General features: G+C 37.9%; 1 protein-coding gene across 8 annotated transcripts in view; it reads right to left on the bottom strand.

Moving 5' to 3' along the window:
• Nucleotides 1-25,470, bottom strand: part of TRAPPC13 (trafficking protein particle complex subunit 13) — a 49,261-nt gene that overhangs the window by 4,469 nt on the left and 19,322 nt on the right. For 4 of the 8 annotated variants that reach the window (XR_012158897.2, XR_013635770.1, XR_013635771.1 and 1 more), the window contains exons 5-13: nucleotides 23,317-23,444; nucleotides 23,005-23,077; nucleotides 16,085-16,129; nucleotides 11,776-11,793; nucleotides 9,209-9,342; nucleotides 6,213-6,411; nucleotides 1,602-1,702; nucleotides 541-691; nucleotides 210-413 (exon numbers count right to left, since the gene is read on the bottom strand). Coding sequence is in view for 1 of the 8 variants with exons in the window: in XM_078852778.1 (XP_078708904.1) it covers nucleotides 309-413; nucleotides 541-691; nucleotides 1,602-1,702; nucleotides 6,213-6,411; nucleotides 9,209-9,342; nucleotides 11,776-11,793; nucleotides 16,085-16,129; nucleotides 23,005-23,077; nucleotides 23,317-23,444 (954 nt within the window). In the remaining 7 variants the exon portion in view is untranslated. Of the gene's footprint in view, nucleotides 1-86; nucleotides 414-540; nucleotides 692-1,601; nucleotides 1,703-6,212; nucleotides 6,412-9,208; nucleotides 9,343-11,775; nucleotides 11,794-16,084; nucleotides 16,130-23,004; nucleotides 23,078-23,316; nucleotides 23,445-25,470 lie in introns of those variants that run through there. The other 4 variants (XR_013635767.1, XM_078852778.1, XR_013635768.1 and 1 more) reach the window with 4 other exon arrangements.

Below are 25,470 nucleotides of genomic sequence, written 5' to 3'. Positions count from 1 at the left end.
TTTAAAGCCAGCATTGAAGTAGATAACTTCGTTCTTAAGATGGCTGCATATTCAATACAATAGTGCAAGAAATCTTGGCAGCTGCATTTTCAGACTTTAAAGATTTTATTTTCAAATAGATAAAATATGTATAGTTATCTCTTTAAAACATATTTTAAAACATTCCAAAAATGCTCACAGAAGACACAAATAAATAAACATTCTTATACCGTTTGCAGATGTTTTAAACATGATTTGGCATCATTCAGATGTAAAATTTAGGAAGTTGGTCCAAGAAACCCCAGGGGAAATGTTAAAAGGATTTTTCTTCAATGTTCTTTTACTTTTGAAGAAATTACACAGACTTGTGCAATATCATCATACTCGTATGTTCTCTTCAAAAACGTGTCCATTAGTCTTAAGCCAGAGACACTCTAATGGGAAAAAGATGTGTACAAATTTTAGTAAGTAGATAATAAGTTTTGCACTACTGTGATCATAAAATAGCCACTACATACATATTATATCTCACAGTTACGTTGTTAAACTGATGTCTCTTACCTGTAGTCCCTGTACTGAAGACAATAGTGTAAGTGCAAGATGAAGGGATGAACTGGGGTGTAGCTTTCCAAGCTGTCTTCCTGAAACTCCACACCAGTGAATGGAATTAGTATTGCACATTTCCAAAACCAGATCCATAGTTCTTTCACTGCTAGATGAAAGCAAACAATAAGGAATAAACCTAGTTCTTTACCATTCAAGAAAGACTACAGAAGTACAATAGCTTGACAATTCTGTGAGCACTCATTAGAAACTCCTGATATGAATGGTTTGTTACTGAAGTTAAGGTGATCTATTACAAGTCAAAGTCTCAAAAGTTAGTCGGTTACATATTTGTTTTAAACCTGTAACAATTGTACAGTGAGATGGTAGCCATGCTGGGATACCATAATATCACTTCTTGTCCCATGTGTAAGACTACCAAAAAGGATAAATGCAGAATAACTGCTTTCCTTTACTTCCTGGCCTCAGCTACTGCTGAGAATTACATTATTTTTGGTACTTTTACAATCCTACTGTAGCATGACTATTACAAGTCATGTCAAGTGCCAACTTGATATTCAAGACTTAGATAGATTTAATTAAAAAAAAAACAATTGAACAATGCTTCTGAGGGGTTGCAGGATAAGTGACAGTTAATGTTGACACTGAAAGTATCCTTTATTCTTATGGAAATTAGTTGAAGTAGTTTAACTTAGTGTTTACATTTATGCTAATCATGTAAGATGTTTTGTAACTTAAAACTTGTATCCACATTAATATACAAAATAACAAACAGTTACACAGACTTCCATCACAGAATTTTGGCAACATCCAAAGCCATTCCAGTAGTATCACCACCACCCTTTGGTGTAATTATATATTTATAATTTATATTTATGATCACTTTAATTTACTCTAATATAAATGTATTTCAAACAAAGGGTAGCAATATGTGGCATTATCTATATAGATATCCATCTACAAAGATGCATGTTTAAAATTTACTTTCGCAGCAAGCACTAAAAAAACCAAACTTCGCCTATCAAAAAAAATCAATCTCAAAAACCAATTGATATTACCTGCAATTTGTTATTTTACACGTAATGTCAAAAGGCTCTTCCAGATTTACAGTATCTGGTATAGTCTCCAAAGAAAGTCTTACATCACCATAACCTGGGGCCTGCAGAGGTACAAGAATAGTTAGCTTTTCAAGTGATTAATAACAAAGCTGAAGTACTGTACTGAACTTTCATTTCGTCTAGTCAAACAAATTTAAACTAAGGCCATGTCTACACTTACAAACTGTATTGATTCAGCTGTGCCGCTGTAAAAGTGCTCGTGCAGTCACGTTATGATGATGGGAGAGAGGTCTCCTGTCAACATAATAAAACCAGCTCAACTAGTGGAGGTAGCTATGTCAAAAGAAGACCGTCTCCTACTGATACAGCACTGTACACATGAGCACTTATGCTGGCAATAAACTTATGTCATTCTGAGGGTGTTTTTTTCACACCCCTGAGCAACAAAAGTTTTGCTGACACAAGTGCTAGTGTACAAATGGCCTAAGAAATAGAAAGAAAAACAAATACATTTATCACAAGTTAAGATGGGGAAAGACAGAGGAAAAATAACAAGATCTGAACTGTACACTCCTTATGATTAAGTTTTCCAGTTTCTTAATTTAAGTTTTTAATGTGAGCCACATTTCACTCTCTGAGGGTGATAAAATCTTTCTTGTGCTCAAAAGCAAGCAACGGCGTGGATAATGGAAATATACGTTTCCCCACACTATCCCACTAATACATCTCATCCTTGACAGAGTTATCGATTCTATGAGTCAGAGGATAATAAATCTCTATATCCTTTGTCTATAGAACCTCTACCAAGACTGCCAAAAATATTGCTAGTAACTGGGTGGCATTTGATGTTGACACTTGTCCACTACAATTTGGATTGAGACTCCAGTCATTTTACACAGCTCACTGGTATAGCTATCATATTGCAGAGGCTTTGGTTACTCCCAGCTTGGGCTGAATTCAAGCCAGCAAACTGGAGATAAAAAGCTCTACGTTCTATTTCCAAAAGCCTTAACTGTCCATTCCCACCTGCCTTTTTTCTTTCTTCCCTCTCCTGAGTCTCACTGAGATGAAGCACTTAAATACTAGGGTAGTGGTGGTATGTTTATTATATGTTTTCCTGTATGAAATATAACTTTTCATATGACATCCTTCAGCAAGTATCACAGAACACTTTACAAAGAAGTGATGCAAAGAGATAATGATTGACAGAGGGGGGAACACATACTTGCTGGCAGGCTGAAAGGCATATATGAAACAGAGAAATATGATTAATTTTTAAAAGTGTAGATGTGCAAGGAAAGCCTTCTTGAACACTAAAGCAAGTAGACAAGTACTAAACTCATTTGAAGAGCTGAAACAGTTGCTTAAGAGAGAATTCCATATCAATACAGCAGCTATAAAAAAGAACAACCTTTAACTTACGGGATTTGAGGGGAAGAGACACAAGAGGCAAACACACGAGAAGCAGGCTAAAATGGGCCATCAGATGTGTTCAGTGGGATTGGGAGATAGGAATCCAGTGAAGGTGAGGAAGAATGGAAAGGATCTGATCCCATTTCATAAACGAGAGGGTAGTTTGGCCACATTATTTGTCACAAACCAAGGAGTAGGTAGTGCTGCCTAGTGGACAGAGCAGAATCAAGAGGGCAGAACCGGAGGTGTGGTCAGGAGGCAAGCCAATGATCGGAGTCAGGAGTCAGAACAGAACCAAAGGGCAGAGCTGGAGTGGTCACGAGACAAGCCAGTGGTCAGAGCCAGGTGTTAGGAATGAGGCATTCACAGGTAGGTAGAGTCTAGGGCTGGAGTGGAGCAGGCAAGAGGTAGAGAAAGGGTTCGGTAGGAAGCAGGTCTGGTGCAGCTGTGGGCAAGGAACACATTGAGCAGCCCTTGTATTGCTGTTACTAAGGGCTTCAATGATCATGTATTGGTTCTTCTGACCAATCAGGTAGCATAGTCACTTAGTCAGGGCTTATTGGGCCCACTATAGCTCATTCAGTTGCTAGCCCCAAATCAGATGAGTTCCTGACTGTATTCTAAGATTCTCTCAAGAGTTGGGATTAAGAAAAACAGCAGTGCCATTCAGCAGTAGAATGTTAAGGTCTAGCAACATCTTACGGAATTAAGACTGGAAGACAGACAGAGCTGATGAGCCAGAGAAGAGATGGATTTCACATGCACAAAGCAATATCTAAAGTTGAAGCTAACAATTAGACAGTCCATAATGAGAATAGGCCAAAAGTGAAGCCCTAGATACGAGAAAATGGAAGGGAACATCGAAAGCCTTCGTCAGAAATGAAAGAGTACCACTAAGTGTATGAATTCAGTTAGACACCAGGTTTCTGCTTGAGGTGCTTAAGAATTGTATTGTGTAAAGCCACATAGAGAAATTGGAAAAGAAGGAAAGAAAAATATTATCAGAGGAAAGGGGTATGTCATTAACCACGCAGAGAAGGGCAGCCTCAGTGCTGTGACAGAGAGCAAAGCCAGACTGTTCTACCCTTTTTAGAACCTTACTTGGAAAATCGTATGAATAGGGTAAGACTATTTAGCAAGCAAGGAAAGGTCAAGTCAGTATTTGCAGAAGGGGATGACAAGCAGTGGTTCAGAGTTAATGTGAAAGCCAGCAGATATTAAGGGTTAAATTCAGGACCCACTGAAGTAAAAGGCAAAAAACTCCCATTAAGTAATGGCAGGAGTGATAAATAGTAAAAGTAGGTTAGCAGGAGAAAAATGAATGAATGAAGAGGAATCTAGCAAGGAAGTAGTTTGACGGGACTGAAAGGTCAGAGGAGAGAAGTGTGGGAGTCAAGTTCTAATTGGATAGTGAGAAAAATGAAATATTTGTGAGCCACGCAGCATGTATCTTTGAAATAGCTAAGGGTAGAAAACGCCTCACAGCTCTCGTTAGAAAGAGGGCTACTGTGAACCACTGGTTTACAATGACAAACTAGAAGTGAACCCATCTCTGAAATTTGGAGATTCATTACATAGTCAGCTGCGGTTTCCATATGCCCAGTGAAGAGGAAACTGAGGAGTACTACTGGCTTTTCAAGCACCAGCAACTGGAGTTAAGCTACTGGACATAATCAAATTACCAAGTAAGTGTGTCCAATGAGGAAGGGGACAGAATGAAAGAACTCTGATTTTTGGTGGGAAAAGTCTGTTTTAAAGGGGAAAGGGTTTATGTTAAAGAGGAATTAGCGATAAGGTAGGCTGAAGATGGGAGAGTTGGTTGACAAAGGACATAAGCAAGCAGGCTAGAGGTGCATCAGTATACCTATGAAGTCCTAGTGATGTGAACAATAATGATGATATCTACAAAATCGTGGCACACAGTTACTAGATGAAAGGTGCTTACAGAAGGGACCATTTCCAATTGGATGTGGGGGAAAAAAGATGCTTGATGTAAACGTACATACAAGTAAAAAGGGAAAGAAATGTCAGTAATTCGATGTGAACTTCCAAGTGACTCTCAGAGTAGCAATGCTGCATTTCAGGTTTGTCTTTCATTGATTCCATATCCGACATACTGTTTATAATGAGACAAGTTAGGGGAAGTAATATCTTCTATTGGACCACCTTCTGGTGGTGGAAGGTACAAGCTTCCGAGTATCTTAAGAGCTATGTGAGCCTCAAAAGCTTACATCTGCCAGTAATAGAAAATATTACCTCACCTACCTTGTCTCTCTCAAATCTTGAGGCAAAGACAGCTACACCACCACTGCAAACAACTGGTTACAAAGAGACATTTTTCCTGACTGCTAGTTCTGCAAGTGCAGCCTGGGATGCAATTGTCAAGTTGGTATGTGGGAAAGGAAGAACCCCTCACCATCAATAAAGGTGCTGCTACAAGCCAAATTTAACTCTTTGTGATGGGGTTGCACAGATGACCGATTGGCCCTGTAATAAGAACTTGTACGCAACTGTTGATGAGTCACAAGAAGGAAGAATAGAATTCACTCATTTTTGCAGTGTTGGCTCTCCAAAGCTAAGAAGAGTAAAATATAAAAACTATTTTCATTAGAAAAGTTCATTATGTTCTTCTTAAGAAAGCAGATGAGTCCAAATGTACAAAGGGAGCAGATCTGTGGGATAAGAGAGGAGCCATATTTAAAGTCACTCCCTTTTGAGACAAGAACTCCACTTCAATATGTTGGCAAACTCCAATCAAAGAACTAATTTTTATTTATTCTCTGGTACTTTGGTAAATTAAATGCTTTACTCTTGCAATTCTAAATTTATGATCCATTAAGTTATGTGGTTCAATGTCTCAAAAATGGACATGTTGCTATGCAAAGTAAAATATCAAGCAAGCTGAAAGGAATTTTGCCTCTCATACACCCACAAACATCAGGAAAACCAGCATTATTGTTCAGCTATGCTACCTCAGAAAACATGGTTTTTCACACTTCATAGAGCAAGTCTTTGCTGAAAATTTATACTCCATAGTTTTCCAAAATGTGTGTGAAGTATAAAGACACATGTTGAATTCAGAATAAGTTCAGCTAGCAGGCAGGCACTGTGAACTCTTTTCTTTCTTGTCATGGTTTATGTATTCAATTTAGCATTCAGTCATCTTGAAAATGGATTTTTTGATTGTAAAAGACCTACCATTCTTTGGAGCTGGCTGGTCTGCAACCTTCCCCGTTCACCTAAGTTTGTTTTCCATACGATGTCTAGTTTTCCAATTACTGTTACACCTTTAATCACTCCAGCTTTCTCTGCAAATTCCTGCTTGGGTTTTAGGCAGTATAAATACTGACGAGTATCCATAGGTTGTAAATATGTCCTTGAACCAAATGTAGAGACACTAGAAGAAAGAACATTGTTCCTCAGTTTAAACTGTTCTTTTCAACAGGATTCTTGATCTTAGCCTTAGCAATAATCCAATAAAATCCTATTTACTTTGTGTATGGTTTCTTATTCAAAGTTGAAAGATGCCTACAGAAAGTTGTTCTTACAGAAACATGGAAAATAAGCTAAGCAGAGACAGTGATCATGCCAAACAAGGAAAAACAAAGCATACTGAGAAGAATTCAGGATCAAAGAACTAATTTAAAATATTTATAAGTATAATAACTATGAGGAGTATATTTACATGTGGGGAAAAGCTGTCCTGGGAAAGTCAGTTTTGCTAAATTATAGCTTGTATTGTCCATTAGTTTCTAGCCTAAATCATAGTCTTCTGGTGACACTTTGTGGTTTTTTTTTTTTTTTTTTAAACAGGATTATCTAGTTTAGACAAGGTTTGTACACAACTTTGAAAAAGTAAAGCACTATGAAAGTTTTAAGAATCATTTTAGACCAGCGTATTAAAACATCAGCCTCATTTTAAATTCAAACCAACAGCTGTAGCATTGCTCCATTTATCACATATATCAAGTAAGAGATATAATTTGCACTATATTCAGCCTGGGTTCAAGGTGGGTGGGAGAGGGAGAGAGGTAAATAAGAACTTGGCAACATAATGTGCAAAAATGTAACTTCTATATTTCATCCAATAATATTTGTCCTAATAATTTGAGAAAGGCATTCTATGTACAGGAATGGAGCTGATCTCAAAACCTTAACTAAGTACACGATCAGAGGCCTGCTTTGTCTTTATATCTGTTAAAATTAATATAAAACAGACAAAAGTAGAATGTGAATAAATATTCTAAATATCAGTAATATTTCTAGCCAAAACATTTATGTTAACAAAAAAAAATAAGAAAAAGAAAAAGTTTAATGAGGCTGCCTGTACTCCCTTGTGGAAAAAAACACTGCAGTGTGTGAATAAGCAAAGAACTCTACAGATGACATGTTGGCCAAACTGACATTCTTCCCAACAACACTAAGGTCTGCTGAAAGAGGTTTTATAGTGAAGGGGGAAAGAATCTATTTTAGGAAACTGGATTCACTCATTCGAACCTGCTTACAGCGTACTGATAGTGTTCTAAGTTGCATTAAAAATAATCCACACACCAGGTAACTTTAATAACCTACCAGTTCAATTCTACAGCCTAGAGCAACATCTACTGTAATATTAATAAATTCAAGAGCAAATTAGGCTAAACACCATCCTGTAGCACCGAAGAATTGAACTGGTAATAGCACAATGGCACTCCCTTTCTCAAAAGCTTCCTGAGATGTTACTGGAACTGGTTGCTCCACCAGAGGCTCAGCTATCTTCCAACCAGAAGGAACAGGTATTTTAGCCGAGGAAGACCAATTCAAGTTGGTGAAAGCCGATGGCTTTCGGCACAGTCCAAGGACAGCTGGGCTTAAGAACTGTATACTAAAAACCTAGCACTGGCAATTCTTCCTATCTTTTAGTATCACCACTTCATCCTGCTAGTGAAGAAACACATCAACACTGTCCCCACTCTTCACCTGCAAAATCTCAGATGACTTTGTCTTTCTTTGCATTGATTCTTGGTCCAGTCCTCTCTGCCACTGCCGCTATCCCTGATACCCCATTATTCAGCTCTTCCATGCTGTACCTACACAATAATGCCCTTCCTGAGCTGGTCTACTATACCATTTAGATGCCATACTATAGCACTGCTCAACTGGGGAAGCCTGATCCAGAAGTGGAGAGCAAGAGTGCACCTGGTGGGTTACATCATGCTGTCTGAGAACTATTTAAAATCCAACAGCAGCTCAATCCCTACTCTTATCTCTGCTTCTGCTACCCTCGGTCCCCTCACACCCAATCCCAGAGCATCTCTTCCACCATCCCTGTCCTGCATGTAATTCTGCTCAAGGACAAGGGAAACAGTGCTGCATGGAGGGCTGGTGTAGGCTTTACAGCCCATAGGAACAATGCTTCCTCTGCCCTGGAGCTGAGCCCTCTACAGGCAAGAAGAAGTCACACTTTACCCCACAGCAACAACATAATTCCTAACTTACTCCCATTTTTGGATCTGACACACAAAATGACCAAAAAGTCATCCATTATTCAAATCCCACACTCTTTTGCACCAGAAGGTGAGTCACAGGATGATTTTCAGTCATTTTGTGGTTCATGGACCAGAAAAGGTTGCGAACTGGCGCTGTCGCATATATTAAAATAAATACTACATTTTTCTAGGATCTTGCAGGGCCATTCTGCTGACCTACCCCGGCAGCCAGCTCTAGTGAGTCTTATTAGTTATAACTGAGAAGTACAAAAGGGTTAAAGCTCTCGCAAAAGCAGAAAGCAGTGGGGGCAAGGTCAAAGGTGTCCTGCAGGGAGAAATCCTAGGAAGAAGCAAGGTTAGAAAGAGCTCAGGCTAAAGTTTGTGTTTAAGTAAACAATAAATGAAACACCAAGAAGGGAGTACATTTTCAACATATCTAGTTGGTGTTTATCATGTAAGGGGCAGGTTAGCAACACCATCCGTTTTCAGTGTCTGAGTACAAATATGACGGTAAAAAATAGCATCTATACAAAGAAAACTTTTGTACCCTTTCCCACTCCTACCTCTACATGTCAAGAGCAGGGGCTCAATTCTTTAGTTTCCCAAAGGAGAGTTGAGTACTAAACTCTACTAACATGATGCTAATTTTAACTTTTATCTTTAAAAAATTATATTTAATATAGCAGTTTGAGTCAAACAGGAACTTCTCTCTGAATTTTTCCTTACCTTTCCCCAGCTTTGTTGACAGTATTTAGTTCTGCTACGTTGTACATAATAGATGGCTCTAATGAAACTTTCTCCATAAACATCGGAGAGGTTGTAATATTCTGAATCTGAGCTTCCAGAAATACTTCATCTGTCTGAAAAAGCAGAGGACCAAGTTTATAAAGATGTTACTAGGATTGTAAATAAAGTACAGTGTCTTATTGTTTGAAAAATATTAAATCACAAAATGTGATTAGTTCATGCCTGCAAATCAAAGCTACAGTAAGTAATGCAAGAAAAAAATCTGCATCCCAATACAATTAATGGGAGCAAAAGCGTTAGTTTATTTATCTTGCCAAACAATGGATGTGGGATAGCTGTACTACATTCTATCACCTATTCTTTTAAAAGGTTTTGAATGATAACTTCTCAAGGCTTTCTTCAAGTCAGCAACAACTTAGCTTTTATTTAAGATAATTTTTGAAGTAATAGAACGAAAGTTAGGGAATTGCAATGTACATTAAAGACATGCCATGCCAGATTACTGGTGCATCAAGCTAAGTACAAGAAAAATAAATATTACAGGAATATTTAATACGGGTAGTTTATTTATGGAACTGAAATACAAGAGATTAGATATATGCTCTGAGCTTCTAGTATTACTTTAAAAGGACATTGAAATGTACTAGCTACAAAGCAATCCAATCTCCTCCCTTGTTCAGCTACATCATGCAACAGCTACTAACATTATGTAAATCCATCATTTCATTGGCACTCTATATCCAAAAATTCTATGAGAAACATCAAGTCTCCTTCAGTGTTCACGTCCAAGAATGGTACATGCAAGGTGCTCTATAATGGGAATCAGGCTGCACATGGTTTCAAGTGTGCGAGTTCAGATGGAGGCTGCCAGTCTCCAAGAAAGATAGGGTTTACCCTTCAGCATAGAAAGCAAGGAACTGGGAGTGTCTGTATTATTATGGCTCCTCCAGAGTTCCACGTAGGTGACAACACCTTGACGTTCTAAAATCTTAAGACTAAAATAATTGCTGGAAAGTCCAGGTTATCAGAGGCAAAAAGCATTGGGAGAACTGAAAAGAAATTCCTTTTGTAATTAGTTAAGGATCAATTCTGCACCAACTAAAGTCAATGGGGCTTGATGATTTCAGCAGGGACTAATCTGGGCCCCTTGGTAGGATTAGGGAAAGGGTACAGATTCTCTCTCTCATGTTTATAGGGTTTTTTTTGTTTTTTACTTTTCTGATTGTCTGCAAATATGTCTCATTTTATGTTATGCAAATAGGGTCTTGCATGTAAATTAAAGCGGACAAAATGGGATAAATATTCTCCGATGATTTACTCTCAAAAGATGCTATATTAAAAGCAGAAGCATGGAAAGGTATTGGAGACCTCCATTATGTCCTAAAAATGTAAAAAACAAAAACTGAGGAATGATAACAGTATACATACAGTAATGAAAGCCCACCAAATCCACATGTTATGGACAGGTCCAACACTTGTGGGAGAAGGTGGAGAGAGATTCAAATAAAATGCTGACCTCGTAACTAACGTTTCTCAATTAATATAGTGTGTGCCGATTTAACAGTTTAAACTATCATCCAAGTATCTCTATGGACTTAAACTCTTACTGTTTGAAAATATATATATATCTATATATACCTATATCTATCTATCTATCTATCTCCCATAAATCCATTGCTTAAAATCTCCATTTACCCAAATATCACATCAGTTATTTTTAATGCAGCAACCATCAGCAAAAATTTAGAAAGAGCTCTGTTGAAGGGGAAAAAAAAAAAAGCAGCATAATGAAAAAGCAAGTTAGTTTAATAAGGCCAAGGCTGATTCGTTTTAATAGTATGGTTAAACTCAAGTGCTTATAAAGAATTCAGTTCATTTTAACACAGCACACACCTTAACCCTTGAAGTAAAATAATAATGCAGAAATACCATACTAAATCATCACTGCATGCAATCAAAAGTTTGAAAGCATAGTTGTAACTAGCATGAAGGAGGATATAAGACATTTGGTGCTCTCTCCTAAAACCCACTGTCTCCACCTGCTGCAAACAGAAAAGGGATCTATTACAGCTTAAACAAGAAGATAATCTTGTAGCTGAATTTAGATACTGGAAACAGCTGATTACTAATGTTCTACATTCTCCCGAAAGCAAAAATGTAAAAAGGGATTAAACTCAGTTTCCCCAAACATGAAAGAAACCATTACAAATCTCTTTGTCAAGTTAAAAAATAAAATTAAAAAAAAAAAAAAAGATAAATACATATGCCTGCTAAAATTATGGTAAAATAACTTGTAGAATTACCATCCCAAAAAAGTCTCAACTTTTGGTTTCAACAATGGGTATTAAAGAAAGAGCTAACATTTTAAAAGGATTATATATAGCTGCATATATTAAAAAAGAATGGATGTGAAAGTATCAGTTAATTTTATGCAGAACATTCTTTTCCATTATGTTTTTAAAATAAATAATCTTAACAGGCACAGAGACAAATAGAAGACAATTTAAGAAAGCACATATATTTATAAAAAAATAAATAAAAATTACCACAGAACTGAGGTCACTCTAATGGGAAAATAAAAAAAAAAAAAAAGACAGCATTAGATAAATTAGGGTTAAATGTTAAGAAGGAGGATAACTAACTTTCAAACAAAATGCATTTCTGCATTTTTTGTTCTTTCTAAATAAGACAGCATTAGTAAGAGAGGAATGTAAATAAAAACAGATACAAACATATATGACAACTATATTTCTAACAAGGTACAAGTAGTATTGTTAAATAGTTAACTTTCATTGCTTATAATCACACCTCTAATTTTTCTGAATGCTGAAGAACAAATCCAATATGGGATAGGTTCCGAGTACAAGGTGAGTGAGCTACAGATAAAGGTATGGTGGGATAAGCTAATAAAATCAAAGGTGGTTAGTCCTTGGGCAAGACTGAACTGGCCAAGTTTATTCCTAGTGCAAATCCATATTGCAATTTTTTTCTGAGATGGGTGATGATCCTTGTCATCTTTCCAGAAGAATGGAACTGTTCATATATAAGGCCAGGAAAAATGTGATATATGCTTGCAAAATACTCAGCAAAACTCAGAACAGCAAGTTCCCAGGAAAAGCCTATTACTACAGACAAGTTCCTCAACAAGGCTAATTGCAACTGTAGGCTTTTTTTTTTTTTTTTTAAAAGGCCCAGTGCAGCAAATACTTAGGCAAGAGAGTACTTGTACTCAGATGACTGCAGTGTTTGCAGGACCAGGATCCTTCAGGCCTGATCCAAAGCCCATGAGAACCTTTCCACTAACTTCACTGGGTGCTGGTTCAGGCCCTAAAATTCCAAGGAATAATGTCTTCCGGTTCATTTATATAGCACGCAACAAATCCTGGTTCCGATCCTGATTTGGGACTCTTGGTGCTACTGCAATACAAACAAAGACCTTACATATGACCCTTTCTCTTGTCTCAATAGGAAACATGTTATAACTTGTTATTGGAGAGTGGCAATCCATTCTCTCTAGCGGGAGACCTTATGAATAGGTAATATCCCATTTGTAGTAGTCCTTGCAGTAATTTAGCAGGTTAATCACCCTTTAAAACTTTTAATTACTAGATCTTATATACACACATATAAAATACCTTATTTATAGCTCCCTTTTATACCCAAGGATCATTTTCCTTTCTTCACAATGAGAAGGCTTCAGATTTCATCCTTCCAACAACGTTACTATTAACATAATACTACATGGAACTTCCAACCAAATAATTGTTTTTGATAGCTCTTCATTTTGATTTTGGCTTTCCAATTATCACAAACAGCAGTGCTAATTATACTTTAATACATGACATTACAAACCAGAAAAATCCATTAATTGTATTTGCTATGCAAACAAAATTCTTGATAATTTTGGACTATTTATTCACAAAGTTTTCTTATTGAAATTATTCTGTTTAATCAGATAGATACAGCGTGGTCACATACTAGGATAACAATGCTGTCTGAATTCCTGGACAGATAGAACAAAATGTATTATAACAGCCTTGCAAAAATATTTAAAAATTTAACAGCTCAAGCACCAAATCTACCTGGCCACCTTTTACCGTGATTATGAGGATGGATGGATGGATAGATAATAGTGGAATGAGGGGAAAAGGAAGGTATTTCACTCACCTGTTAACATTTTCCCCCTTCCCCGAGACAAGTGGGCAAACAGAATTTTGGAAGGCTGTAATAGTTATACCATCATATAGTAATTCAGTATTTTTATTGCAGACCCATATTTTCAGAGATTTGTTCGTGGGCCTTAAAAATAACTGATCCGAGCTAAAACTTGGTATAAGAGTTCAGATTTAAGAAGTTTTTTTATATTCTCATGTAATTCAGAAAAATGACCTGCTCTTTAAAAATTTCATGTACAGATTCGGTTTCCATTCTTCATGAGGGTATTTCAGGACAATAGGACATTCCACTTACGGAGTTAGATGGCTAACCTCTGTGCTCTTTCCAACTGGAATACTGCTACTGAAGCAATAGTATATCCATGATACAAAGCAGAAGCATTTATTTTGCCCCTTGGAGAACTTTACTTTACCAATGGCACATATATTTGCCTTGCAACAGTATACTGTTAATTTTCAGTGACAAGAATATTTAAGAAGATAATCCATTTTACCCACTCAGATTCTGAGACTGTTTAAATACCTCACTCCGAGAGAGTTTAGTTAAAGTAGAAGGACTCAGCCTTGCAAGATTAGATTAAATTTAATCATATACTTTAAGACGACTTTTAAAAATTTAATTCAGTTTCAACTTCTTATACCTCTTTCCTGAATTTTAATATGAGTAAAAACCTAGTAATTAGTGTGCTACTCATTGGCAGCTCAGGGGAAACAGCCACAGACTGCCTGTGTGACCTTGACAAGAAGACAATCTTTGTGCCTCAGGTGCCCATCTGTAAAACAGGAATAATAATCCTTCCCTTCCCCTGCAATTTATCTGTCTTGTTTATTTAGATGGCCAGCTCTTTGGGACAAGGACTGTCTCTTAGTATGCGTATGTTCAGTACCTTGCACAATGGAGCCCTAATCTTGATTGCAGATTTTAGGTATCAGTGTGCATGATTACACCTCTAGGAAGTATATAGTTTTCTTTAATCAAATCCACTCAAAGTACATATGGACTTTATATGTTAGCAAAATAGTTTAAATAAGTTTCATGCAGAGGGGTTTTTATTTATTTTATTTGGTGGGGAGGGGGGTAAATCTTCTCCAGCTCCATGCATTTCAGTTCCTCCCATCCCCTTCCTTCATCCTATGCTTAGGTCCTAAAATTAATGAAGTAAGTATCTTCAACTTTATTTTTGTGCAATTTCCTTTCAAATGACTCCCCCTCAGATTAGACCAGTGGTACGTACCTCTGGTAGTACACAAAGATCTTCCAGGGGGTACATCAACTCATCTAGATATTTGCCTAGTTTTACAACAGGCTACATAAAAAGCACTAGTGAAGTCAGTGCAAACTAAAATTTCATACAATGACTTGTTTATACTGCTCTATTTACTATACGCCAAAATGTAAATACAATATTCATATTTTGATTGATTTATAAGCAAGTAAGCAATTTTTTCCAGTAATAGTGTGCTGTGACACTTTTGTATTTTTATGCCTGATTTTGTAAGCAAGTAGTTTTTAAGAGAGGTGTAACTTGGGTGTACACAAGATCATTCGGACTCCTGAAAGGGGTACAGTAGTCTGGAAAAGTTGAGAGCCACTGGACGAGACAAGAACATTCGGTGGAAGTTTCTGATGAAATGATCAGCAAAGAAATAGTTACTTTATTTAGTAACTCCAACATAATTTAACACCCACCTTGCAACATAAAATCTTGAATCATCTTACAAGCATTGATTACCAGTACAACATTGCTTTGAGGATAGTACTAAATTCATGTCAGAGGTAGAGAATCTTAAGAAGAAATTAAGTGACTCGCCCAACACCATACAGCAAATAAAGGATAAAGCTAGGAACAGAAGCCAGATTTCCTGGCTACATGTCTTGTATTCTAATCCTAAAGGTTACCATGGAAGATTAAATTCTGCAGAAAATTTAGAAAATACAAAAGTCCACAGGGGAACCCCTAGATATACAGAATACACTGAAATTCCATTTGCAAAAGTTTCTAGTGCCCATAAAGTCGTAAATAAAAAAGGGAAAATCTTCTATAAGTCTCTAATTAAAAGCATAAAAATCCAAAAGATGGATAAAATGAGTACATACAAATATGTAGCACTTATATAATGTCTTATATCTTTGAAGTGCTTTGTGCATGTACTTATATAAATGACACAGATATAAGACATTTACGTTACAGAAAAACCATGTTCACATTAGAGCTAAACAAAATTTTCCTGAAGCCAGCCAAATTAGTACTTTGATACTGAGCACAATTAATCCTCCTTATGAGAGTTTAAACAGTACTCTCCCAGTCAGCCTTAAAATATTTGTTACAAAACAGAAATACAGGCAATTGTGATTGCAGTTATTAAACTTCATAAGGAGAATGCAGTACATGCGCATATTGTTACTGGATCAAAAACAAACATATTCCTTAAATCTGAATTTATTTCTCCCTTTCTCAGCTCAACATGGAAAATGGATGATGAAATGGACATTCCATGTCTGGCTTGTTGTAATAAAAGGGTGAAATCAAAGTAAATTAGTCTTTTTTCATAGAAGATATAAACAAGGCTGGTACAACTAGCACCTCAAGGTACTACATTTATTTAAAAGAAACTTTTCATATTTAACCTTAACACTATTTGCTATGCAGTACGTAAAATTTAAAAACCTCACACTTACCTCAGCATTATAGAATTTTGTTTTTACATCTAGTGGTTTGAGAACCTGATTGAAAAAAAAGAATACAGATTAAAAAGGGCTTTCTCAGATTTCTTTACCATTATTAAAAAAAAATACTGATTTAAACTGTTATTTCTTAGGTTCTTAAATACTGAGATATCTACTCAAATTATAAAAAAGTGTTTTTCTTTCTGATCTAGCAGGAAAGCAACATATGTTAATGTAATGCATAAGAGTTAGCTCCTAGGATTCTTTCAGTTAAGAGATGCAGCACTACTCTTGTGTACAATTGCTTCTTCTTAGCTACATACTTCATTGCTTTGCTAAATGTATGAATAATTTGACAAGGTGTTGGAAAACGCTTTCATATAAGAAAAAGTCCTCTTACACTGGGAGAAAAATCTATTTTACGCAGTTGATCAGTCTCTTTAAAATAATGATACACTCTTCTTCACTATTCAAAAAAAGGGTTTTTTGTTTTGAAGAAACAAAAATGTGAAAGATTTGCATCAAATTTCCCCCAGAGTTTTACAGCAAATGCAGCTTGCCTAGGAACTCAAATACTAAGTATAAACAAAGCAATGAAATATCAGAGGTATGCAATTAACAAATCAAACAATTTCTGACTCAGCCTTCTAATTTAAAAAACAACTGTTACATCTGCAGTGGAGATTATTAGAAACAAGCTAACGAGCATTTTAACCACATAAAATGAGCCATTATATACACAATCCGAAGGCACACTCCTCAATAAAAAAAGATACAAATTACTAGTGCCAAAACCCACAAATGTTATGTAAATTTCATATCAAGTCATACACAGTTTGCTTGAGAAGTTATATTTCGTCCTAGTTCACATCAGTTAACGAATTCAAGCGTAGAATTTATATCTGCTCTCGAATTGAGGCCAAAGAGAAGAAAAATATTTACTTCTTTTAAGCAGAGTTTTGAGAATTTTGTATTACATAAAACGTTTAAAAGAAACCAACCTTTCAATTGATATAGTTGTAACATTTAGTGATGTTATAAAATCAGCTAAAAATCCCAGAATTTATTCAGAAAATGGTCACAATCTAATTCTTTGCCAACACCATTATGTATAAACTGCTCTGAAATTATTCTTGTTTTCAAAGATTTCACCCGATTACCCCAGGGCTATCATCTTTCTCAGTACCCATAAATCTTAAGCCATGTGGGCTGCTTGCAAATTTCTCTACATAATATCCTACTTTTAGTATCTGAACACATGCAAACAGTAAAAAATGTGTTATAAATTATCTATCTCCCTGAATTCCCTTATAATTCTCTCCACATACTGCTGCTTATAAGGACTCTGTATTACATAAATATACATTCTACCATTAGTGCAATGTTTACACAAGAAAGCCTAGAGCCAACCCAGCTCAAACTCCTTATAGCAGAGTTACAAAACATAAAAGTACTGTATCACATCTGAAATTCCCAGGAATCTTGTAGGCATAGCCAATTAGTTTCAAAAAGAGGTCTTTCTATAAACCAGATAGCAACATAGCTCACAGATTATACCCATATATTTATGCTCATTAAAATATCCTAGGATCATGTCAGGGCATTCTAATACATATTAAAAAATATCACACTGATTATTAAGCTATTTTTATACAATAAAGTCAACATGCTACCTTCTGTTTTAGAGTGCTCTTCAATATCTCAAGCTTTGGATACTGAGAAATGTGCCTGTTTCTTGAGCCTTATATACACTGTTGGAACACAGATAAAAATCTTTAACTATAGAACTATCACTGCTTCTCATAATATGTCTTGGGAGCAATTAATTCCTCAAATTATTCCACATGTTCCTAATGAAACCCTAAAGACGCCCCTGTCAACAGCAGAAGTTAGGTGAAGTTGGTGTTTCTGCAACATTACAAGTTTCTACCATCTCTTCACAATCATAAAATATTATCTCTATATATCGTGTGTCCTACAAGGCCTGAGGAGCACATTTAAATTCCAAGCTGGCTGTTCATTTTGATGGGTATATCATATGTAAAGCAAATAGTGTGTGGCTTTTTAATGTTTGTATTTTTGATATTTATATTTTTAATTGAGGTATGTGATCTGATTGCTGTGTATAAAATAGCTGTGATTATGTGTGACTATTAAAACTTAAGAATGTATTTGAGTCACCAATAGATATGTAACAGTTGTGTGCATTTAAATGAGGAAAAACTATGATAGCAACTAATTACATACAGCTGATATTTCACTACCTTGTTTGCAGATTCCCCTCTCTTTACTGTAAAATATGTTTTCTTTTATGCAAATGTTGGACAATTTCCCCTTTCCCTCCATCTAAAAATCCCAAAATATTGGACAATAAAGGAATGTTTTATTATTTACAGTAGCTGACTACCTATTTTCATTTTCTTTGTTTTCTTCTATCCTGGAAGGCTGGTTTTGGCGTCAAGACCTCTTCCTATTCTACTTTATTTAACAATCAATAAACACCTGTCAAAGTTTTTCTGCACAAATTTTATTCATCTTAAAAATACAGTAACTCTCAGAGAACCAGAAAATGACAGACAGAAAAGACCTATGAGGTAATTACTACATTTCCAGCAACCAGTCAGTTTTATTTCTTTCAATATATTCACCAGTCCTATTTTAAATGACTGAGGTGAATGAGCTTGCACCAGTTTCTTCAGACTATTTCAAAAGATAAAAGGTCTTATTGTTAAGACATTAATCTTACTCTCTAAGAGAAAATTTCCTTCATTTAAGTTAATCTCATTATATCATGTATATGGTGTCTTGGCCACCCTAAATAGTTCCTCTCCAGTCTTAGGTCCTGATCCTACAATCAATTCCAGATTCAAAACAAGCCCATATTTGTCTGACTGTATGATCAGGTCCATACTGTTCACATCCTTCAATTATCTGTAGTTATTGTATCCCTCTTTAGTCATGGATGGCCAAAATATGCCTCATTCTTTCAAATATTTCCTCATACTTCCCCTACAAAAAAAACCCCACAGCGCACCAATGTGTTCCAATGATCCCTCTCTTTTTTGCAATTAACAGACAGACATTGATAATTTGGGTTGGGGTTCGAAATGTGGTTGTTTTCAACCAATCACGGTAATAACAGGTCCATGAAAAACAAAAACAAAAATAAGGGAAAGAGTTCACTATTTGTCAATGGAAAGAGTACACATTTAATATATTATAGGCTGGGTAGCCTATTATTAAAGTTGCCCGATATTTCTCATTTTAACATGTTCTTTTCAGTTAGTTATAACTTTTCCAAACTTTAACCATTCAACGTGAAATATTAGGTGGTGGGTTTCTTCTTCAGGCAGAATTTTTTCTGGAAAATTTTACCAAAAAGGTTTCAGCCATTTCCAAGACTAAGTTAGAGAAAAATATGTTATTTTTCCCCAGGTTCAAAAATATCAACGACGTTTGGAGCAGGGGACTTGAAATCCAAATTTAGAAAAGTTATCTTTGAAAAAAAAGTGCAGTTTTCACATGATCAATGGAGACTTCTTAGCAGCTAAGATCTCAGAAGATTCTGTCCACAGTGGACACGTTCCTGCCTGGGGTGGAGCAGGATGTTCCCTGTAATTGCAGCTCTGGGTTGTCCCAGGCCATGCCACGCTAGGCCAGGCCCCATGCCCCTATGCTAAATGCAGGCAGCCTCTCACTCCTGTGCTCTCAACAACACCCCTGCTGGCACTCAGGCAATGACGAAGAGAAAGCTGCTCAGTTTGTATCCAAAAGGGTCCAGAGCCTTCTGGGAGGTGAGCCAGAGTAGATTTAGACAAGGACCTGGAGGGACTGGGGGAAGTCAAGGGGAGGGAGCACTGAGACTGGGAATTGGGACTGGAGGAAGACAAGGACTGGCTGGGCAAGGAGATTAGGAATGGGAGCCAGGGAGGGAAACAGTGGGGGACTGAAATCGGACAAAGAACCAGAGAGAGACTGGGACTAGTAATCAGTGGCGCAAGTGGAAGGAGAGAGAGAGATATCAATCTAATGAGGAACCAGGATGGAGGGCAAGGAGGAATGGGACTGGTTGGACAAGGAGACTGAGACAAAGCTGGAGTGGCGGGAGACGCTGAGATTGAATTAGGAACAGAGAAATGAAACCAGTAGAGAGAGAACATGGGTGTGGGGTAGAGAAGAGACTTGACAAGGGCTGGGAGGAGGGCAGACTGGCTGGGCAAGGAGTCTGGGAACAAGAAATGGGGTGGGGGAAGGGGTGGGAATGGGTGGGCAAAGAGACCAGGACTGGGATGGAAAGCCAGAGGACTGGAAATTGGGCTGGGCAGACAAGGAAAATGGGACTGGGGAAGAGAGAGGACTGGGACATGTTGGAGGGGATGGGACAGAAGGGGTCAGAATTTAGGGGAAATAGGCAGAAGAGTCTGTGCTCACTACAGTCCTCCACAGCGTGGAATGGAACCCAAGATTCCTGAATCTTACCGTTCCCCTCCTGTCAGCAAATATCTGTGAAACACACTGGCAAAGTATCTCATGTTCCTCTAGTGCTAGCCCACATGGAGGATGACAACTTACTACAGTAACTCACTTAAAATCGCCCCGGTTAACGTTGTTTTGTTGTTAGGTTGCTAATCAATTAGGGAACATGCTTGTTTAAAGTTGTGCAATGCTCCCTTATAACGGTGTTTGGCAGCCGCCTGCTTTGTCCACTGCTTGCAGGAAGAGCAGGCCGTAGCAGCTAGGTGGTGGGGGCTTGCAACCAGGGTGGGCCAGCAGCCCCCCTATCAGCTCCCCGAAGTTCCCTGTGCGGAGGCTGCCCTCTGCCTTGGAGCTGCTCCCTGAGCCTGCTGCTTGCTGTGTGGGAGGACGAGGGGGCTAATGTCAGGGTATCACCCTCCCCCCTGCTCCTGCACCCCGCTTACCCGATCTTCCATAGAGCAGGGGGGACATACCACAAGGCTCAGGATGGAGGGAGCTTCCTGGCAGCAGCTGCAGCCTCAGCTTGCTGATCTACTTAACAAGGCCCTGTACTTAAGATTGGGGTCAGCGTACTTAAAGGGGAAATGCACATCTCTCTCTCTCCTCACACACACGGTGTGTGTCTCTGTCTGCCATGCTGTCTCCCCTCTCTCCATTCCTGCTGCCTTGTAGAGTGTGAGGCTACATTAATAACAATGAGTTAACCCTTGAGGGCTCATCCAAATGCTAGTTCATCATTTAACAGTAGGGCATTCCCTGGGAAATATCCCACCCTCTGACTTCACCTCCTCAACCAAGCTTCACAATCACCATCGCTGTGTACCAGTATTAAATTGTTTGTTTAAAACTTATACTGTGTGTGCGTGTGAAGTCGCATTTTTCAGGAACATAACTACAACGTTAAGTAAAAAGTTACTGTACTATCTGTTACTCCATCAGCTCAAGTGGCATAGGTCCGTGTGGCGGAATGACCCATTTGTTTTTTGCCAGTTTCTTTTTATTTAAAAAAAAAAGAATGTCAAAAGAACATTATTCAGGTATTAAAGTTAAGCACTCTAATGTTAGGAAATGCCAGAATTAAGTTTGCCAGTGCAACCTTAATTTGGCATTTCTTAACTACTGAGTGCTGGACTTTGCAACCTTAGCAATGTTCTTTTGACATTCTTTTTTTTTTTTTCCTTTTAAACATAGAATCATAGGACTGGAAGAGACCTTGAGAGGTCATCTAGTCTAGTCCCCTGCACTCATGGCAGGGGGAATAACTAGTATCTAAACCAGGAGTGGGCAAACTACAGCCCGCGGGCCACATCCGGCCCTCTAGCCAGTTTAATCCGGCCCTCGAGCTCCTGCTGGTGAGCGGGGTCTGGGGCTTGCCCTGCTCCCGCGCTCCAGCCGGAGACTGGGGTTGGAGGCCACTCTGTGTGCCCATGCCAAGCTCCCAGAAGCAGCAGCATGTCCCCCCTCCGGCTCCTACGTTTAGGGGCAGCCAGAGGGACTCCGTGTGCTGTCCTCGCCCCAAGCGCCACCCCCGCAGCTCCCATTGGCCAGGAACTGCAGCTAATGGGAGCTGCAGGGGCGGTGCCTGTGGATGGTGCAGCACACAGAGCTGCCTGGCCGCACATATGCATAGGAGCTGGAGGAGGGACATGCCACTGCTTCCAGGAGCTGCTTGAGGTAAGAGCTGCCTAGAGCCTGCACCCCTGACCCCCTCCCCCAGCCCAGAGCCCCCTTCTCCCCCGCACCCTGAACTCCTCATTTCTGGCCCCACCCCAGAGTCCGCACCACCAGCCAGAGCCCTCAACCCCCTCCTGCACCCCAGCCCCAATTTCGTGGCCCACCATACAATTTCCATACCCAGATGTGGCCCTCGGGCCAAAAAGTTTCCCACCCCTGATCTAGACTATTCCTGACAAGTGTTTGTCTAACCTGCTCTTAAAAATCTCCAATGATGGGAGATTCCACAACCTCCCTAGGCAATTTATTCCAGTGCTTAACCACCCTGACAGTTAGGAATTTTTTCCTCATGTCCAACCTAAACCTCCCTTGCTGCAATTTAAACCCATTGCTTCTTGTCCTATCCTCAGAGGTTAAGAAAAACAATTTTTCTCCCTCCTCCTTGTAACAAGCTTTTATGTACTTGAAAACAGAGGAAATTACATTTAAAAAAACAAAAAAAAAAAACTGAAAAAATTCTAAAAGGTGAGACAATACTGAACTCCATCACCCATAAAAAAAAAATCTATCTCATAGCACTGAATATTTTTCTGCATTTGTTAAATGTCTTATAAAAAGCAAGTTCTACAACACTATATACCACCCCTAAAGACACAGAATAATCTGTTTAACATAAGTCTATTTTCAATAAAAAAGCGAATATATTTTTTAGATTTCAAGTGCTGCAAGTAAACAAACAGTACCTATTAGCTACAGACACTGCATATTCTTATATACAGTACCTGGAATTTGAAGAACTTTCTGAAGTACATCTTCTCTCCTGTCTGTGTAGTATAACTTACTGCACATACTAAGCTGAAAGAGACAGGCATTTTAATAGTTTTGAACAATTTTCAATCTTTTGTTTGTACTTAAGAAGAACCAGAACAATGCATGTCTGCAATGCTTTCATGTAAGCTTTACCATACTTGCTTTGATTAAAAATAAAGGCAATTTAGATTTCCGTCAGTGGCATGCTAGTCTTTTGCTATATAAAAAATTTCAGGGATATGTGTAAGAAAATGCATAAGTCAGGAGGAGATATAAAATCTTACATGTGTGTTCCTATTTCCTTTACTTCATGGTGAATAACATCATCAATGCAACAGTCAGATTTAAGTTCTGCCACTGCAGCACTGGAAGCTGAAAGGTTTAATCGCTGAGAACTTGTTTGAAGATCAGCCTTGGAATTGAAAAACAACACAGGTTAGAATGCTTTCAAGTCAGCAGTGTGTCTAAAGAGCAAAGCATTACAAAAAAACCAAAACATACCTTGTGAGGCACTACATTTAATTCAAATAATCTACAGACTACTATGAAAGCCAGATGACCAGAAATGAATCTGCTTTTTAAAGCCTTTTTAAAAAAAATCTGTCTACAGACACAGGCACATACATTTCATGTTGTTTTTTTAATTAATTGGAATGTAAAAGACAACTAATGCAATATTTGCAGCAACATTAATGTATGAGAATAACCTGTGGAGCCTGCAAGCAACGACAATTTTGCCTGAATTAGGACAGCAAGCCCATACTGTATTAAGAGTGACTTATTCAAACCCCAGTGAGTAAATTTTATGTTACATCTGTTCCATACTTGTCTAATAAGTGCAGTATTGAAAAGGGACCCAAAAAAAGGGTGTGGGGGGAGAGAAGAGAAGCACTACATACTAGATCTTAGTTACCATTTCTCTTTATGGCCCAACAGTTTTTGCTTTGCAGCATAATTAGATCCATGGCATGAACAGTGTGTTATAGTACAGGAGGTTTTTCCCCCTTAAATGCTGATAAATAAAAAGGTTGGGAATGTGTGGTTACCAGAACACACATTTTATTTGGTTGTAGATTGACTAAATGCATTTGTATCTGCAATAGAACTAATATTATATTTTTATTTATATATAGATATATATTTTCAAAGCCAAGGATAATATTCAGTACACATACAGAAGGTCTACTTCTGTATGGTCTTGGCTCACAGCACTGCCACTGGCTTCAGAAAAAGAGTTCCACGATTTAGATTTTAGCCCATTTTTGTTCAATATGAGAGCAGTTATTACTTGCTGAGGTTATACTCGTTTGAAGTGGACTTTCCATTTGACATACGCTGTATATATATATATATATTCATAGATTCCAAGGCCAGAAGGGACCATTGTGATCATCTACTCTGACTTCCTGTATAGCACAGGCCACAGAACTTCGCCAAAATAATTCCCAGAGCATGTCTTTTAGAGAAACATCCAATTTTGATTTAAAAATTGCTAGTAATGGAGAATCATTACTAACCTTGCTAAGTGTGTTAAGTATATATTGTTGCCCCTTTTGACCAGAGCAGCTGGCCAAATATTTAGGGTCTAGTACACTACTTCAGTTAGGAAAAGAAATGGTGACAGTCAGATATTTCTTTAATGAAGTTTTGTTTATGTACAAAGTCTCATGTCTCTGAATGTAGACGCAATCAAACAGAAGGAAACAGATTCTTTTGCTCACATCACCAAGAGCACTCTTTTCAGTCTACCCTCTTGACCCAAAAACCTCTCCCCAGGTTTCTTCCAGGCTCTGCTTTTGTGCTTTCAGTTGCTCCTTCCAGCTTTCTCCCTCTCTGTCTTTTGACTGTTCTGCCTACTCTCCCACTCCTGAAAACAATATTCAGCAAAAGCTCCTTGGTGGAAACACATACTCCTCTTGTCTTTGGTGGGGGCTTATGTTTACAGCTATGTTAACTGAAGGGTGAGTTCACATCTATCAATCTCAATGGAGTTTATAACTCAACCCACAACAAGATTTCATCCAGCTAATTATTGCACACACTAAGATGAAAGAGACAGGCATTTTAATAATTTTGAACCATTTTTGATCTTTCATCTATACTTAAGAAATAGAATAATGCATTTCTGCAATGCTTCTATGAAAGCTTTTCCATACTTGCTATGGTTAAAAATAGAGACAATTTAGATTTCAGTCAGTGGCATACTAGTCTTTGGCTATGTAAATAATTTCAGAGGTATGTATGCTTTAATTAGGACAGTCTTTGAGGACCATTCAGAAGCTAGAGCTAGTGCAGAATACAGTTCCTGCTGGTCTTAGCTGTGAAAATCATGCTACGCTAATACTACAAAGACCTTCTTCCCATTTGCTTCTGGATGCAATCCTAACTTGATTTTGTCCTCTAAAACTCTTTACGATTTCATTCCAGACTACCCGAGG

This window comes from Lepidochelys kempii, chromosome 5 (assembly GCF_965140285.1).
Source record: "Lepidochelys kempii isolate rLepKem1 chromosome 5, rLepKem1.hap1, whole genome shotgun sequence".
Classification (NCBI taxonomy): domain Eukaryota; kingdom Metazoa; phylum Chordata; order Testudines; family Cheloniidae; genus Lepidochelys; species Lepidochelys kempii.
The sequence above is the reverse complement of the archived record's forward strand: the minus strand, read 5'-3'. Positions and strand labels throughout refer to the sequence as shown.